This window comes from Toxotes jaculatrix, chromosome 21, assembly GCF_017976425.1.
Source record: "Toxotes jaculatrix isolate fToxJac2 chromosome 21, fToxJac2.pri, whole genome shotgun sequence".
NCBI lineage: Eukaryota > Metazoa > Chordata > Actinopteri > Toxotidae > Toxotes > Toxotes jaculatrix.
In genome coordinates this window covers 2709406-2728740 of record NC_054414.1, presented here as the reverse complement: position 1 = coordinate 2728740, position 19335 = coordinate 2709406, and the positions used below count along the sequence as shown (strand labels likewise).

The window sequence follows — 19335 nt, the reverse complement described above, 5'->3', positions numbered from 1 at the left end:
ATGGTGAAATCGATCCAAGTACATTTACTCAAAACTGTATTTTAGAACAGTCTGTCACTGGACTGAAGTCAGACGAATGAGGAACTGAGACTTGGCTCCTTAAAGATATTTTTGAACTAAACACTAGGAATAAGAAATGATGATTTGAAAGAACGGACATGCAGCAACAGGAAGCTGTGCCTTCTGTGAGGATTTCCACTGCCTGCTACTGTGTGCTCTTCTCTTAGTTACAATAATCAGGTACAAATCACAATGCTCATTAATGAGTTTTAAAAAGCCGAACAGGCCAGTCAATAAAATGCATCTCCAGTAACTTCCACTAGAGTCTGCACAAGCTTCAGCTTTTCAGAGCCTGTTTTTCCAGTTTTTTTTTTCTTTCCCAGGGCAGGCCGTGGTGAGTTATTCCTGCAGGAAGCTCAGCCACTCTCCTGACATGGTGTTAATATTTACCTGCTGGATAATCCCTGAGGTGTGTGAGTCCGTATGGTGCTCAGGAGCTCTGAAACAAGTTCAGGTGAATTCCACAGAGTCAGCTGTTTTTCTGTCCAGCTGGAGTACAAAGGACTGGTTTTAGTTTTGAAGCTGGTGATGTATGTGAACCTGAGACACTGACTGAAGAGGGAGAACGTCTGCTGCTGTCTTTTTTTTACCCCTGACTCTGGGAGAGAATCCTGTGATGGCACAAGAGTTACTGACTGCCATTGTGGCTTCAGGTGGGTTCAGCACTTTTTTTTTTTTTTAAACTACTTTGAATTGTCAAAATCCATCTCACATGTTATGATAAACTGCTGTAAAGTGAGGAAAAGCATCAGTGAGAATATATGGTAGAACCTTAAATGACATAATGAAATAATGAATATCATTTGAACATAGGATCCTATGTCATATTAAAAGCATCTCCATCATGTTATACAGCTCATAGATTTATCAGGTTATTGAATGTTAAACACAACAACATCAACAACATGATGTGTCACAGCCTGCCCATTCATTTCATTTCACCTAAAAACAACTAAAGTATTTGGACATTTTATATCATGTTAACATGAAATTACAACTAACCCACTACTATCTTCATGTTCTATTACATGCCTAGTTGACTGTTACATGTAGCCTGACTTTGAGCCCCCCCCCCCTCTCTTTTTTTTCTCTGTGTGGTGTTTCTCCTCTTCCTCCTCCTCAGTGTGCTGTATAGCAGTTTGTTTAGTGATCCTGATGCTGGTGGTCGTCCTGTACAGAAAAGATCCTCTGTGCTGCAGATTCAGACCCTACACAGCAGAGCACTATACAGTAAGAACGACTCACCTTTGTGTTTTCACCTCCTTATATACACACTATTATTTTAAATTATTTGATCATTTTATGTGTTTAAGCTAGTTTGCAGCAACACGAGTTTGCAACCACAATTTAATGTAACTTAAACTATATTGACTAAAGTAATAAAAAGTCTTAAATCTAGGTGTTGACACAGGGACAGGGTGTAATACAGGGCTACAACATTAATAATGCAGGACCTGCCATGGCTGGTGTTGTATTTTACTGATGCAAATTCATCATTGAAACTGCAGACATTAAATTACCCAAACCCACTGACACACAGAGTGAACCTGGAGCTTTTGTTGCTCCTGAGAGTCTGGGGCCCCTGGGCAGATTCCTAATAGTAAAAAGCTGTGAACATGAAACAATGGATATCTAATTAAATCATCAATAAGCCTGGCTTATTAGTCTGTATCAGCACTGCCTCTGAACGTAACAAAGTCTGAATACAAAGGTAAAAAGACAAAGAATTCACACTTGATTCACTCTCACCCAGGAGGTCAGAGGTCATGGGCAGCTACACAACACTGCTACTGGAGCTGATGGGGATTCTTCACTCTCACTCACAAAGAAATGTTGTGTTACTTTGCTCTGGTACTAACTGACCATACAGAGGGTTTTGGTTTCATTAAACTACACTTTGAGATTTCAGACATTAATTTCAGTGATTTCTGCCTCCACCCTAAAATAAGATGAATGGGATTCCACATGTGCTCCTCACAAAAAAGAAAAATGACGTCTAAAAAGACCAGTGTCTCTCTGATAACTCTGATAATCTACAGAACACACAGGTTTCACTGGAACTACTTTCTAGCAGCAAGAATATTCCATATTATTGAGAGGACAAAGGGGGGGGACAAGGTGTCAGGGAAGACAAGTTAAAGTTTTGAGGAAAATTCAGATCTGTGAATCACCCATATATTTCTTTCACTTTAAAAGTAGCACTGAACAAAACCTCAGACCAGTACGACTTTTGAAAAGATTTAACAGCCGTTTGGTTGCTGGACTCAGCTGAAGCTCTTTGTAAAATGATGTGAAACTGCTATGATCTCTCTTCCGAGGATGATCCTCCCCATTACCACCTCAGACACAATTTGGTGGGCCCTGGCCATGATGAGCACAGTGCTGCCATGAACCAGGGAGCTATTGTACCACAGGTAAGACGCTTCAGGGATCAGAGCCGATAGGAATTGTTGCAAATATTTAAAATGCATCTTGCACAGCTGTTAGAAATTTCTTATTTGAATATTTGCACGCGCGTGTGTATTCTAGCTCTCTGGAAGGCTGTTCATCATTGGGAAGCCAAATGACTACCACATGGAGGGGCCCCTGCCGAGACTGCCTTCCTACGAGAGCGTTCGTAAGAAGGACAGGCAGAGACAGATCCATTTCATGATCGCACAACGCTTCGGCCTCAGTGGCTGCCACGATGAGGTGAGCACATACTCATACTTGTTTAAAGGAGTAGATCTTCAGATATGTCACATCATAATATGTTCTTTGTCACGTTCCATTTTAGCCACCACCAACGTACGAAGAAACCATTGGCCAGTCTCTGGATGTTCAGCTGTCAAATCACTCCCAGGATGAATTCCCAAACTTCAGTGCAGCAACACACAACCTCAGTCAACCGTCCACAGCACTCCGAGGCCAGGCTTCCTCCTACTGGCCAGCACAGAACTCAGCCTTTCTGTCTCTCTGATGTTCCCAGAATTCTCTGCCAAACCAGAGCATAAGGAAGAGGGCTGCTGTTGTTAGAGCCAAGAGAGTGACGCCATCAGGGACAAGAAAAGCGTTTCGGGAAGGGAACGCTTGTTCTTTGAGGCAGAGCTGTTGATAGGTCTCAGTGATTCTTCTTAGAGGTATTGTCATGATAATGACTCTGACTCATGCTGTGCACTACACTACCACTGCATCGTCCATGCAATTTCTGACTGGTTTTGTTATTTGTTTTTCCTGTAATGGTAAGATAGAAGGACACTTTTAGAGGTTTCACAAATATGATTCTTTCAGGATATTTTTGTACTTCGTCCTTTCATTAAATGTTTTTACATGTAACAGCTTTTAAAACCCCCCAATTAAACCTCAAATCAAATGCTTTAAGGACTAATAATTCACTACAGCAATATAATCCCATAGAACCTTCCAATACTGAGATATTTAACTAAAAGCACAAATGACAAAGACTTGGGATCATTAAAGTCAGTATTTAAGTTCAGGCCAGCCCAGCGAGTAGTTGAGGTTTTTTTTGAGTCTGGACCGACAGACATGTTTCCATCACTGGACACGTAACAGTAGCTATAAACTCAGTGTCAGCATGTGATTGTTACATGTTAAAACATAGTTTAAAAACAAATCTCTTCCACAGAGTCTCTACATAGCTTCAAACAACACAAAAGTCAAAATATTAACTAAGTTAAGCTAAAAAATCTATACTGTCAAAGAGGTGTCTTCGGCAAAGCCAGGCTTTGCTTAAACAGTAACTCTGTTTAGCCCAAATACTTTACCAACGGCTGTCTGAGTTTGAGAGGAAAAGTTCAAGGTTACTGTTTAACCCAGATGTACTTTGCTGTTTGTGCATCCATTGAGGACGACCTTCCCTGATACTGGCCTGGACCGAGAATCAAGAACGCATTTCTCTCACAAGAGCCAGTGGCAACTCAATAACCTCATGACTCATTTGTTCTTTTACAAAGAAGGAAAACATGGACTCTTTAGGTCCAAATCCGTACACTGGTGGTTTCTAAAAATATTCCTCCGTTTATCCCTGGTACATTTATCCAACCAGGCAGTGGAGTTCACACTGACCCACAAACAGCAATTTTTTACCCTCCAACATCTAAGAATTCGAGTGCCATGTCTGCAAACTCCTCACATCCATCATTTGTTCTGCTTCATGACAGTGTTCCAACTCCCAGTGTACCAGGCATTACCCACACTCCCCTCTGCATACCATGAGTCTCTGAAATACATCTGTTCCTGTTTATCTTCGTATGCTGAGAGCTTTTTCAAAGAAATGCTGACAAAATATCTTACTGATAAGCTTGTACCGTTCTTTACAGATTTTATGCAGGGATTAGAACATAGACGGAGTAAGGAATCATCAAAGTTTTACTTTCAACAACCATAAGCCTCGGGGGATATTTTTCACAAACTCATAGTGAGGAATACCTAATGTAAAAGTAATGGAATGACATTGTGTGGGCAGTTTTTGGTTTGCACATGAGTGGACATGGAAATATTTTCTTTCTGTAAAGCACCAAATCTTAATCACTTCATTTTAAAATTATATATTTTACTGCCTATTATCAAAGACATCAGTCAGGTGAGTATGAGAAAATACTCATCTGACTGAGCAATCATTAACAAGCTGTATTTTTCAAAACTACTTCCTGTTTCTCGAAATTCAAATAATGGAGAAATGATCTGCTCTGTCACTGTCCAGTAGCCATGTATATCTAAATCTGATGATTTTGCAAACAGATCTATTTTATTAGCTCATGAAAACATGGTGTTATTGAAAAGTTTTATCAAGACACTGAAATGTGCAATTTAGACCCCAACCGTGCTTATTAGGGTTCCATCAAAGTGAGGAGCTCATCGTTCACAGGGATCTGGCGACACCCTGTGGTCAGTTGTTTGTATTACACTTTGTCTGCAGCTGAAAATGGTTTCCTGGGATCAAATCTTTACTACTTCTTGATAACATTACTTATGTTTTTTAAAAAAAAAAATTACTATTAACACTACAACACTATGGTGCAATGTTCAGTGAGAAAGGTTGAGGTTTTTGCAGTTTAAACTGAACGGCATTTTTTAAAAAGTCATTAAAATGATGATAAACTATGAAAAAATTGCTGCTCACACATTAAAGCATCAATGACAACAATCCTATCTAACACACAGCACTCTGAGAAGAACACTACTGCATTATTTTTGTAACTCCAACTACATTTTGTCCATGCTTTTACTAAAGGAAGATTTTGAATGTAGGATTTTATTCATTACTCAATATTTTTACACTGATGTATAACTGTTTTTTTTTTTTTTTTTAAGGATCTTTACTTTTTAAAAAGTCAACTCATTAAAAGACTTACTCATATAAAACTTTTATTGTCCAGTACAGGTGGTATGTCCTGGGTGAACATCATCCAACACATTAACATATTACTAAATACAGGAATCACCACTGTTGATATGATGCATGTTTTTTCTCCAATTATACATTTTATGAACTTAAGTTTTGCCCAAATCAACTGTAGATTCATGTGTGAGACCTGAAATTCTGTTAGATACTGTAAGTGTTTCATAGGCAGCCAAGGACTGAGTCGGCACTGTTTTTATTCAGTGTTACAGCTGGTTTCACTGCCCGTCTCTGCCTAAGATTAATCAAACCATCTAATATCAGTCAAATATAGAAGCCCAAGCTGCCAAAATCCTCCAGGGTGCATGTGATGCCAGTCCACCAAAATAAATCCTTATTGATTGTGACTGCCAAAGGAATACACAAAAAAGAATAACATTCCAGTCCGGTCTAGTCAGTTTTAGACCATGTCTACCAGTTTAAACTTTCCCTCCTGTTTAAGTGGCAGGACATTGACAAAGGTCTTGTAGAGCACAGCTCCTTTTGGCAGTTTAGGGATGATCCGTGAGGACAGCCGGCTGCGTGGTACAGGGATAAAGACCTCCTTGGTGAACCTGACGTAGCCGTCCTCCATAGCAAAGAGAGTCTTGTTGGTTCCCATCCCCACCTGCAGGACAGGAGATGCAAGATGCGAGAGTGTACATATAAGTGTGAAATAACCTCAGGTGGCCACTTCTGACACAGAATGCATCCACTTACATGTGCTCCTGGGTGATACCTCATCTTTCTCTGCGTTGCAAGGATATTACCAGCATGGACAAAGTTTCCTGGAAATGATGGAAGGAGATGTTCAAGGTCACACTCCTGTCATCATGTATTCAGACAACATCTGAGGAATATCACACATCACTCATCGCTGCCACTTAAAGAAACACTGTGGAGATTCTTTTCTAGGTTTTAACGATTTATGTGCAAATCACTAAATTTATTAATCAATAAAAAATATTGCCAGAATTCTTATTGACATTGAGTGCTAACAGGATGCAGTATGTCAGAATGCATGAAATCATTAAACGTCAGCTTCTTCAGTTCTGAAGTGAAGAACTGTCATTTTCAGCAAAACAGGAATTACCATCCTGTTTCTTGAAGCCGTATCTCCGACCAGGGCTGTGTCCTCCAACGTTCTTGCAGCTGGTACCAGACTTCTTTGATGCAAACCTGACAGAGTCCAGTATAAAGGACTGACCAGGCGCCAACAGACCTGAAACCAGCAGCACCAAGGAATTTATGTAAAGGCATATCACACCAAACTCCATTAAAAATATCACAGTTTAAAAAGATTCTATGTAAGTTCTCAGTAAAACACACTGCAATGACTTTAACAAATGACAGCAAGGTTTATATGGGGTTTCCTAACAACATACACGGTGGAGGGTGAATTTAAATGAAAGAAAAGTTTTATTAGCGACATAAGTACGAGTTGGAGTGTCACGTGTCCCGTTACAAAACCGTCAATAGTTCTCTGCGAACGTGTAAAGCTGCTTGTTGGTGAGCACGATGCTATTACAATAAAATGTATAAAGCAGAATAGCGTTTTAGTTATGTTTACACTTAAGCGGTACATCATCAAGCGCCCATGACATTCGGTGCTAATTTGTACACTGAAAAGCTGGCACAGCTAGCTAAGTTAGCTGGGAAAACGCACGTTTAAACGGCGTGTTAACAGAGGCTGCTGGGAATCAATATACCGGTCTCTCGCCTTCTAACGAGCAATTTGTAAATTCACCAAGCGCGTATAAATGACAACATAAATACTTAATACCTGCTCGGGACTTCAGCATCAAGGACGCCAGCGCTGCCATCTTGAACGGTATCACTTGCGTTAACGTCTTCGCGTCACATCCGGGCACGTATGCTGCGTTCAAAATCCCCAAGTAAAATGCTGAACCAACACACTGGAAATACAGTTCATCGGACTTCTCAGTTTGTAGCTGTTTGCCACCATCATCTTAATCAAAACAACAGCAACAACAAAATACTATGAACCATATTTTATATGTCCTGAGATTTGTTGGCGGACCTGGATGACAGAATCATCCAAGTCTAAAGAAACACCTTGGTGTTTATTACTTTCTATGATGAAGCAGCAGTCATTTAAATTGAATTGGGGTTACCGGTTAATTTTGCTTTTTGTTCTTCTTCTTTGTTTTTCTTTTCAAAGTAAAACAGACTCAAATATATCACTTTTGACATTACATATGTGTTAAAAGCGGGCATTTATAAGCTTGGGTCGTCCCATAAACCTGAATGCAACACATTCATGTAACCCGGGAGAAATCAAATGTTTCACGTAACACAACAGGACTGAAACTCTCCGTGTTGTGTGTCTGTGGAAATAAACAATAGCTAGAACTACAACAACAGGCTAATGCAGATAGCTAAGTAATACCCTACTTCTGAACTACACGTCTGCATGCAAGATTTCAAAGTAAGTATGCGCCGCGGTGAGTGAAGCCATTTCCATCTGATGTGCGGTGTCTCTTTGTATTAAACGCTCGCTGTTCAGTGTGGTTTGGTTGTCTGTTGTCAGAAAATTGGGCTTGGCTTTAGCTGTGTGTATGCGTGTGTATCACCAATTTCTTTCTAAGGGAACGTTACTGCTGTGCCAAACTCAATTTAAAAAGTAATTTATTTCTTATCGGCTAGCTTCAGTCGAGTTCGGCAGAGTTGGAAGTCACATTTCCAATTCACCGAGCTGCAGACAGTTATGTCAAGCGACTTCTGTAATTGGTCCTTTATCTTCGTACACCAAAACACAGTGCGGTAGGCAGTAACGAGCAGTGTACGGCAGTTACAAAAACCACAATTAGACTGAAATAAGTCCTGCTTGGTGGGTTATTGTTATTGTTTTAGGTAATGATACATCAGGTAACGTGTCCACTGGTATACACAGTAAGACATCTTAAATTGGTAGATTTTTAACTGAAGCCTGGTGTGGGTTTTGCTACCAGAGGGAAAGGCAATTCTGTGACCCTGATTGGTTATCCTGTTATAATTGTCATATCTCATTTACAGTAACTTTTGCTTGGACATGAAAGGCCATGGCCAGCAGCAGTGCCTCCACCAGTGACCTAGACGAGGAGTTGCCTGTGTTTGACTTCCTCCAGCCTGGTCGACACATCAGCCAAACCTCAAAGAGCAGCACAGAGAAGCCAGATTTGGTCTACCTGGATGATTCTGATGAAGGGGACGCAGCCATCTCCTCCCTAGTGAGGGATAATGCAGGCAAATGTACAGGAACAGCCGATGTAACGATGATCAGCAGTGATTCTGATGACGATGCGCCTTATATCCCTCTGGCACAGAGACTGAAAAAGAAACAGGACAATGTGATCAGTGCCTCCTCCGCTCTCACTAATGGGAAAGATTCTGAGCTGTGTTCGCCATCCAATTTGGCCAGCTTACAGCTCTCCTGCCAGTATGGGTTTCCAGAGTCAGAGCCCCCGCTCGGCTTCCATCAGGTGAGAACAGTGAGTCAGGGGGCCTCAGATGGCCCAGAGGAGGTGGCAGCTCTCCCTCAGCACTGGCTGCCTCTGAAGCCTTTCTCCAGTGCAGGGAGCACAGACACCTCTCCTGCCAAGAGGAAACCTGCCAAGCGGACGGTGGAGGAGATCCAGGCCTCCAGGGAAGAGGCTCTGAGGAGAAGACAAGCCAGGGTGAGACAGCAGAGGGACAAGGAGGTGCTTAGGCTGGAACAAGAAAGACAGAAAGCAGAGAGAAAAGCTCTAGCAGAGGCTGCCAAGGCCCTGAGGCCAGAGGAGTGTATCAAGCACATGGTGGTGGCTGTGGACCCAGGTAACGAAAAAAAAAAAACATTTATTAATACTTGGCACTGTGCACAAGTGGATAACAGAATCTTTTCTGAGTCACTCGTGTCCCGTGAGTCTCTGTAGATTTAATTTTAGACTGCAAATAAAGCCAGAGTGTGTTTTATCTTAATGCTCTGGAGGCATTATTTAAGCTATTATGGGTTTACTGAGGACATTATTTTGGTAAGTGTGTGTTTGTGTTTGCAGCTCTCTTACAGCTAGAGGGAGGTGGGACTCTGCTGGCGTCGGTGCAGGCTCTGGGCTGCAGTTGTGCTATAGAGAAGCAACCCCTCCCACGCAGTATCAGCTGGATGAGGAGGACTCCCAGTGCACAGGTATTCACGTATTCACACATACTCACACACCAGTGTTTCCCCATGGATTTTTTTTTCCAGCAGAGCTGCTGCTGTTGTGTGTACGTGATACTGGACCCTGGAGGCCCAGGTAGCTTCAGTGCTAAATGCCAAAGAATGTAACACCTCAACACAAAAATTTTACTTATGCAATTTTTACTGAACATAAATAGAAATAAATAATTTGAACTTAATGAGCCAGTCTTTCAGATGCATTTACCACTTACCTGAATAATAATAAGTATGTGACCATCTCCCCTCTGCTCCCTGTGTATCTCAGCCAGATGATGGAGCGTGTGTCCCAGAGGTCCACGTTGTGATGCAGATGACTGTAGATAACTTCATCACACTGATCTACAGCTACACTCAGGTTGGTGGGTGGGCGACTGCTGCTGCTGCTGCAGATGAAACTGAAATGATCCTAGAGAGGAAATGTGTTAATTGTAGTAACAGTTAAGTTGAGATAAGAACAGAGCAGATGAAGGGATATTTAATGTAACACATGTAGTGTTGGTCTGTCATTTTTAAATACTTTACTAATAGTTTCCAGTTGGTTTCCTAGAAAAAAAAACACAACATAATTTCTGGGGATCTCTCTTTGTGCTTCTCTCCTCCTACCACAGTTCAGCAATAAACCCAGCCTGTGGAAACACACAGAGGTCGTTTTGTACTAAAAAGACTAAGTTTAAAAAACATTGGTTTGTGTAATACAGACTGATGAAGCCGTAGTCCTGTGAATTGTGTCACCTCATCACTTATAGTGAAATTGTGTTGGAGAGGGATATCTGAGGAGGACTCACTCCTTCAGTGCACAGACCACTGTGTCACACAGTGTCACTAAGTGAGCTTCGGTGTATATGTGAAGATCTAACTCTCCAAATGCAGAGCCACTGGGTACCGTAATGAACCTTGTTTCGAAGCAACTTCAATCCTTTTTTCCTTTTGATCCAAAATCATGGTCTGCTGGGCCTGTTCTGTATTTCATACATGTCACAGAGCATTATGGGATGTTAACTTCTTGTCTTCTTGTCCACTTCTCCAAAGGGACTACTTCAAATGTGTTGTAACAGCAGGTTTATATATTAATTACCTGTTATTGTAATCTACTTCTCCATTCACCCTGTCGGCTGCAGGAAGAGAGGCACGGCCGCTCAGACTCTGGTCCCACTTTGACATCATGGGTGCAAGAGCAGCAGAGGCGTCACCCTGGCAAGATCCTCAGCCTGGTGGTCATCGACATGGAGAAATACTTCAGGTAGGGAAGGACATGATCTGCCAGGATCTGAAATTAGACCTGTCGGACATTTTTATCCAGCAAGTGCCTCATTTAGTCAGACTGGAGACAATGATAACCCAGAGGCAGCTGGGTGGAAATCCTGTACCCTCTTGGACAATGAAGAATGAGAAACGCTATCCTGAAGGTAGACAGATTGATTGGATGGAGAAGGCAGGAAGAAGGAAGGAAGGAAGGAAGAAAGAAATGGTACTCAGATACGTTGTAAGCTAACCTACACATATCTGCAGCCGTATCACGTATCACTGTCAGCAGAATCTGGCACAACTCAGCTGGAAACTGTGTGAAAAATATGTGTGAAGAAAGGAAATGGAGCAAAGAGAGCAGCCCCAGCCACACTCTGAGACCAGAGGACGTCCTGAGAGTTAATACGAAAATACTTTTTGCCCTCAGATCCCAGAAATCACAAAGCCAGAAGAGGTTTCGAGAGGCTGTCGCAAATGAGGAGCAAGGGGGAGGGAAAGCGAGGAAGAGAAGGAGGAATGGAGGAGCTGAGGTGCTACCTGAGGTGTCACGAGTTGAAGTGGAGGAGGTGGGTTCGGTCGATAGAGGAAGTGCATTATTGTTTTTTATAATCAAAGAAAAATAACTGAGGAAACTAAACAGACTTTAAATTATTCACTATGATACTGCATTCCTTAATTTTTTTTAATCATAAAATTCCAGTAATTCTCCCATTACTAATGATGTAATTATGGTATTTTTCACAGGATTTAAGAGCAGAATCAATGGAAAACATGTGTTTTAATATATTAAGGCATTTTAAATGGATTATCTGCATGGGATTTTTAAGAGGTAACAATCCAATAAAATTAACATCAAAGCTTTAATTTATGATTTTCAGGCTAACTGATAAATGTTAAATGATTTCTTACCACGTAGGAAGCTTTAAACTATGCAGATAATCAATTAAAACCCCTTAATTTACTATTAATTAATCCCCAAGTCAAGGTGAACCCCTGAATTTGCACTTGATCTGGAAACTAAGGTCCAAACGCCTTAAATTGATAATTAATGGATTTGTCAATGCTTGTTTAAATTGATGGGGAAGTCCTGTACCTGTTAAAACCTTTTTTTCAAATGAATGTGCAAATTAAACAATCTTTGATTTACACTGAGGCATCTGGTGAGTTTTCAGGGCAGATGAAGGATTAATTAAGGACAGTTAATTATTTCATAGTGATTCCCATTTTCCCCATTGTCCAATATCCCATCAGGCAGTGGTACATCTCCAGCTTCACACTGGTGTCTCAGTCCGCTTCTTGTCAACATGGAAGGACTTCTCGGATCACATCACTATGACAACCAAAGCGGTGGCAGAGGCCCCTTTCAAGTAAGCGAGCTTAGTTTTTCTTCCCTACAATGACACTCCAACACCTCCTCTCAGATCAGACAATAACGTCTCATGTCCCTCTGTGTGTTTTCAGGCGGGAGAGGGAGAAGACAGGCTTCTCCTTCCACCTGGAGAGTGAATGGGCGGGGGGGCAGAGGGTGGATAGAGCTGGTAAGGGCCTGCTGCAGGTGTGGAAGAGACAGATCCAACAGTTCAACAGAGTCAGTCCAGATATGGCCTCAGCCATTCTGGCAGCTTACCCCTCCCCACAGCTGCTAAAGAAGGTACTCTCACTGCTGACACATGAACGTAACCTGAACTCTTTATGCTGGTTACCTTTTTATGGCAGAGCATTTCTATGGCAACAGAATATTTGCATAATTTCTCATCCTAACGTTAAAAAAAATAAATTGGAATGAGATTCATTTTTCTCTCTTTCTGGTTAACACTACAAACCAAATGCTTTTCGTCATAAGATAAGTTGGTGTGTTGTCATAAGGAGGAAATAGGAGGTTGCAGCCAGTTCCAGCTTACACTGGGGATAAGGCAGGATACACGCAGGATTGAAAAGCACCCAGTCCATTACAGGACTGACACACAACTAGTTAAACAACATAATACGGGTCAACATTAAAAATCAGACACAATGTGTTTGGCTCCCTGAACTTTTATAGACAGGCCCTGAGATAATTTTAATCATAACTGCATTAAAAAGCAGCTACTGTTCAACTGCAGACTTTTAAATGTATCTTACAGTTAACATCTATTTATTGTCTGGTGCCTTTTTAAATATTTCCCTGTGTGTCTGCAGGCTTACAGTCTGTGCAGGACCGACCGTGAGAAGATCTCCCTCCTGTCTGACCTGCTGATCCGCAGAGGAGAAGGCGTGACCTCCACCACTCGGAGGGTCGGTCCGGAGCTTTCCAAACGCCTCTTCCTCATGATGAACTCCTGTGATCCTGAGCAGACGCTGGACTCCACTGTCTGAAATATGAACTTTTTATTATTTCTAATCTTGTTCGCAACAGCTTTGGGTCGTGGCTGTTTGTGTTCAAAACATTGAATTTGATACTATGTAGTTAGAATTCTGCCCCTTTAATGTCATGTTTATATTAAAGTTTTATCAAAGTTATCACTGAGTAGTAATTTCTAAGAAATTATGAAAGGGAATCTGATATTTTTCAACCTGGGTTTTATTCTCATAATGGCATTCACTTAACAATGGTTCAGGCTATCTCTGCACTCACCATCTCCAAGTCTTTCTCCAAGTCTCACTAAAAGTAAACAAAGTATTCCATGGATTAGTTATTATTGGATTGCTACTTCCAGGGCAACTTGTTGGCTAACCAGACTAGCTTCTGTTTACATGTGTGAGGTTGTGAGACACTGTTCTTAGCCTCGCACATGCAAACAAACTTCTGTGAAGCTAGTGAGCAGGCAAGTTGTAAAGTACGTAGATTAGTAGCTGCGTATTCAGGGGTCAAATCTCTGTTTTGCTTACATTTGGACTAAGAGACAAAAGCTAGAAATGCTTCATGTACAATTTAAGCTCTGAAGAGGCTAATGCTTCTGAATTGGGGAGTGCAAAGTTAGCTTGATTCACAGGACGGCCTTGAGAATGGGACCCATGTTGAAAAAAAAGAACATACTTTCCCTTTAAGTAACAACTTCAAAATGTTGAAACTTGTGTTCTTGATATATTTAATATTGAAGCTTTAATTCCTGTTCAGCACCTGCAAAAAAGACCAAACCAGAGCTTTTCACACTCGTACAGATCAGATGCTTAACTCAGTGTGGAACAACATCTCTGTGGCTCACCTCTAATCTGGTTTAATTAAGCATTAAGCATGTGTGGTGTAACACCTCAGCCCCCGTGTTTTAAGTGCGGTCCAATTGAATTACATGTGGCTAACCTCTGGGCTTTCTGTGTCATCGGGCTCTCCCATGTCCTCGTTGCCACTGTTTGTGTTTGCAGTAGTAAAATGCCACCACGAATCTGCTCCACTTCACTTTGCAGTGCTCACGGCTCATTTCCGTCGCATTAGAAAAAATGGAACCTGACCAAGAAGTGATGAGTGCCTGGAACAGAGGAAAAGAGGGAGAAAGAGACGAATGGGTAACGAGCTGTTAAATGGGCTTAAGAGATGAGCAATATGCCTCACTCCAGGTCCTGCATGCAGAGAGACACACAGAGGTTTAACAGTCCATGGTGACAGATGATTAGAAGGAAAAGTTTCAGAGTGACTCATGCTAAAAAAAAAATACAGATCAGAATATACAGTGTAGTTTTTTCACATCACAGACCCTCAATATTTCCTGGTCATGAACCCTCATTTGGTAAAGTTTCTTCCCAGTGACTCCTTACAGCGAGAGTTTCTTCTTCTTTAGTTTCTTTATACTGTGCAAAACAAAATAATAGAGATGAAAAGTAAATCTAATTAGAGCCACTACACGTATATATTGGAATCATTTCTAATGGAAAAGAAGAAGAGAGAAATCAAACTTATTTTTCATGGGGCTCTTTTGGAATTCTCCTTAAAGGGTCGATTTACCAACATACAATAAAGCTATTTTATTACAACATAATAACAATATTTATTTTGTGGAGGGCTTGTAACCAAGTTACACAAGTCATAAACGCAAATGGAAAAAGGAGACATTTTCCCACTGACACTGAAGCTGTACTAATCAATGTTTTTATATAAACAGTGGGTTAAAGTGTTTGTAATGCGAAAGTAGTCGTTTTAACATCTTTGAGGTGATAAACATATACACAGAGACTGAAATCTAGATTATTTGGGATTTTTTTCAATTTTAAATGAAATCAAATCTAAATGTGCAGAAAATGAAGGGGTCTGAAATCTTTCTGAAGCCACCACACCACAACAGGTTAAACAGACTAAGGGCCCCAAAGTACAAAACTGAGTACACCTGTGTCCACTGCTACAAAAGTCACTTGTGATCAGTGCAACAACAGCTGGGAGGTACAGGCTGTTTACACAGCCTTGCATTGAAAAAGAAACGAGTCAGTTCTTTTGACTTGGTACAAGGATTATCTGTAGAAACTGGTGAGAAGGACACCGCATGAAGTCAAACTCTACAACCAACATCCAAGAAGAAAACCATTTCTCACAAAACAGAACAAAACTGCAAGAATAAACTTTGCCAAAGTACATGAAGAGAAATCTGATTAATGCTGGCAGCACATTCTTTGGTCTGATGAAACCAAAATAAATTTGTTTGGACTGGATGGAGTCCAGCATGTAGGGAGCTTTTCCTTGCCACGAGTGGTTGTTCATAGGGGAATGTTGAGTCTCTGCAAATTACATTATAAAAAGAACTTACCTGTTCTATATGAAAAGTGCCCTGAGGAAACTTCTGTTATGATTTGGCTGATTTCACTTCTTTGGCATGGGCCTGGTCAGGACCAGCACAGAGACTGCAGAGTCCTGGGCCTGAAACATGGAGATGGGAGTGTGTGAGAGGTGTAGGAGAGATGACATTTATAGATGGCACTGTGTTTGTAAACACACATACTGAATGGAAAGATGACTCCCAGTTTCAAGAAGCAGAAGATAGAAAGTAAGTAAGAAGAAATGACTCAATTCTCAGATGAGTTTTTAAAGATGGACAACCATGATCTGGCCAAGTATGTCCCTGGACTGCAATCCAAATGAACAACTTTGCAGTATTTTAAAGTAGAAGGTAGATAAATAAAAGCCCTCCAGCAAAGAGCAGCTGAAAAAAATAATTTGGGATGAATGTCTACACATTGCTCCATAGATTTCTGCAAGACTGGTAGCATCCATGCCCGGGAGGATCGAATCTGTCATCAAAAATAAAAGATCCAAAAGGTTAACAAAATAAAAGAATAGAATCTCACTAATGAAGGCTGTACTAACTTTTGCTGCAATCTGCATTTCTCTTTTAACTGTACAAAACCGACTGAACTGAATCTTTGAGGACCCCTCACAGTCTCCAAACCTGACTTTAACAACCACCTCCTTAAAGGACTGTGTACTCTAACACAGGCTGTGAATGGCTGCTGGCCCAAAGCTAATGTTACATTACATGATTCAGTAGCTTTTAGTCGTATGTGGTCTTGCAGGAGGAGGGATACTCTTCCTTCAGAAACCCCAAGTTCAGGTCATACTACTTGGCAATTACAGTGAAAGATACATGGCGACGCTCTTCTCTTTCCCTTCATTTCCTATTTGCTTTGAGGTGGAGGAGACTTCAAGGACACCAGTGGGATGGAGCGAAAACAGAAACGAGGCTGTGCCGGGTGAAAGTAGGAGATGTGTGTGAATGTCTCATCCATGGCAAAGTTATTTCCCTCCAGCCCCTCCCTCTGTTTGACCTCAACTCCAAAGGAAAGAGGGCTTCATCTTTGGAATGGAGAAATACTGGAGACCAATGCTTCACAGCATCTGTTTTTTTTTTCCTAAGACAGGCAGATATCCACTTGAAGATTCTGTTTGATGCACATGACAATGTGTCAACGTGGCATTTATGTATGGAAACCCCACACTTAGTGATAACAGAGGTGCCACTGGAACCTTACACAGGGCCTTTTCATCCCACTGAAAATACTGGCTTATAAAGGAATTTAAAAAAAATCTAATTTAACACAGCAATTACAGAATATGATGGTTATAGACTGTTTACATTGTAGACTCCCTGACACCATCATATGCATAATGTCTGAGCAGGGCTAGATAAAAACATTAGGGGGCCAATGGGGGAAAAATGATCTCTGGGCCCCCACTAATATCAACGCAATAAGTCTAAATGTTCTTACATACAAAGGAAATAAATTTAGCTCAATAAACCACAAAACACTGGAAATGAGCTGACATTAGGTTATTGAGAAGATTCTTCTCATGTCAAACTGTAAAAATGATTTTGCCCCTTGAGGTGTAGGGCAAAGTGCTCAACACCCCCCCAACACCCTCCAAACCACAATAATAATCAGCCCACACTCACTCCCTATATTTTCAAATTTCGTTCATGTCGTCTGCAGGGATAAATAATTGAACATTCTCCATAACTGCTTTACATACAGCATGAGGGCAAATAGGAATTAAATGAGCGTCCCAGCTTAATGCGTTGTCACTGTATGTGTGCGCACATCATAAAACAATCAGCAGAATTCACTCTCTAATAACCTGAAATGATGAATTTCAGGTTATTAGAGAACATTTATTAGGGCCTTCACTGTGAGAAGCAGGGGTGAGCGTCCCATGTGCTCTCAGAGGTCATTAATTAAGACATTAACAGCACAATACGTTTTAAAATCCATCACTAACGCTGCTGTTCTCCATCGTGGCCACCCACTCACATCCATCACCAACTGTCCCATACCGTGCTAGCACTGTGGTTCTTTCTATAAATATCATGTCTGAATAAAGTCATAAGGAACATTTATGTAAAGAATATTTGTCTGAATTGGGCCCAGATTCAGATTCTTGTTACACCTCCTCCACTTCCAACCCAATCTGACAGACAGACGTATAAACACCTGACACAGTACTTAAAACTATGGTAGTTCCTGCTACAGTGGGTGTTTCCAGGACCACATTTTGCCACGCACACAGACTCACAAGGCGAAAACAATACCTGCCATGCTGTCGTGGCAGTTTTAAGACCCAGGTCTTAAAACTAGAATTTGGCTTTGGAGGATGGAGGAGCCATCATGGTTCATATTCTACTTCAGTGGAGACATGTTCAACTAAATATAAACAAAAAAAACACACGGAGTACACCTGGGACTTTTATAATTAGTAAGCACTTCACAGTTACTTAATAAAATGCTAGTTCTTCAGGAACGTGCACGCATCGTAATCACTACTTAAATTGAAGTAATAATAAGATAAAGCCTTTAAGATTGATCTGAACTCAGGTGCCTGACATCTACAAGATGGAGGCTAAATATTAAGCAACAATGCAGGTGTGTTACCTTTAGGCTCCTATCATTTCATTTTATATTGTGCTTCTGCGTTGTACACAGTCTCACAACACATTTTCAGTTTATCAAATTAGCACAAACTAATTTCCACATGGTAAACGTGATGCCTGTGGGTCCCCTGAGGGCCCTGGCGATCCCCCCCCCCCCCGGGGCAGTTGCTCACTTTGCTCTGTCGGTAATCCTGCCTTGTTTCTGAGACATTTCCTGAAGACGTTTAATTAGAACAATAAACAATGTGTAAAACAGTTTCACATTCAAACGTGACCTGCCTAATTATATGTTATTGCGCGCTATATGAATCATATGCTTACAGTATCTTACTTCCTGTTGTCTTTTGACAGACTAAAGCACTCTGTGTGAATGAATGTTACACTGCATGAAAACATGCTCACTAATTAGATGAAGGTGTAAATTGATCTACTTATAATCATTCTCTGACATACATGGGAAACTGTAGTGTGTGAGTGGTAATATGAGTGACAGGATTTAGTCACCAGGGGGCAGACTTGTGTCACAAACAAAACCCACTGGTTTAGTACAGAGTCAGATGGGGGAGATAAAAAAAAAAAAACATCAGCAGGATTTTGAAGGTTGGATAAATTATCAGGCACAAAATGTATCCTGTAAACTAAAGGACAGGTAAAGATAAATATGCACATAGAAAAACGCTGAAGATTTTGATAAATGGCTCAGATAACTTTGGGAGGATTTCCTATATAGGGCATGTCGGTGTTTTATTTCTGTGTAGGATGTCTAATATCTCCTCCTGCCTCGGTTTTAGCTGTGGACAGCCTTGAGGTGAAGCTCATTCATGTCTAGAAGTTGCAGTGTGGAATAAGGAGGATGTTTCAGAATGGATAAAGGCGAATCAGGTTCTTCAACCTTGTTGTCTGGCCAATTCTATCATGACGTGTGATATAACATCAGGCTATCAAGGGGACTGGGCTGTCTCAGAGCGTACATGCTTTGTGAATGTGTAAATGTCCTACAGATAGCCCTCAAAAAGGAAGCCTATCACCTTTATTCTGTTATCATCTGTATTAAAATCATCTATATTCATTCCCTAACCCTGGCCAAGCTATTTAATAATGTCACAGTAGGTATTTTGCCATGTGGA

General features: G+C 41.0%; 3 protein-coding genes across 3 annotated transcripts in view; 1 reads left to right on the top strand and 2 right to left on the bottom strand.

The window, feature by feature from the left end:
• LOC121175582 (transmembrane protein 94-like) overlaps window positions 1–19335 on the bottom strand; it is an 847517-nt gene that overhangs the window by 54699 nt on the left and 773483 nt on the right. The window lies entirely within an intron of this gene.
• On the bottom strand, window positions 5411–7291 carry mrpl27 (mitochondrial ribosomal protein L27). The gene is made up of 4 exons (XM_041066686.1): window positions 7224–7291; window positions 6534–6662; window positions 6161–6228; window positions 5411–6068 (listed from the first exon to the last, which is right to left on the bottom strand). The coding sequence occupies exons 1-4, from the start codon at window positions 7261–7263 to the stop codon at window positions 5862–5864; spliced, it is 444 nt and encodes a 147-aa protein (XP_040922620.1). The 5' UTR covers window positions 7264–7291; the 3' UTR covers window positions 5411–5861.
• On the top strand, window positions 7746–13367 carry eme1 (essential meiotic structure-specific endonuclease 1). Its single transcript, XM_041066665.1, has 9 exons — window positions 7746–7889; window positions 8477–9256; window positions 9478–9605; window positions 9904–9993; window positions 10757–10878; window positions 11311–11449; window positions 12135–12250; window positions 12345–12534; window positions 13062–13367. The coding sequence occupies exons 2-9, from the start codon at window positions 8503–8505 to the stop codon at window positions 13236–13238; spliced, it is 1716 nt and encodes a 571-aa protein (XP_040922599.1). The 5' UTR covers window positions 7746–7889; window positions 8477–8502; the 3' UTR covers window positions 13239–13367.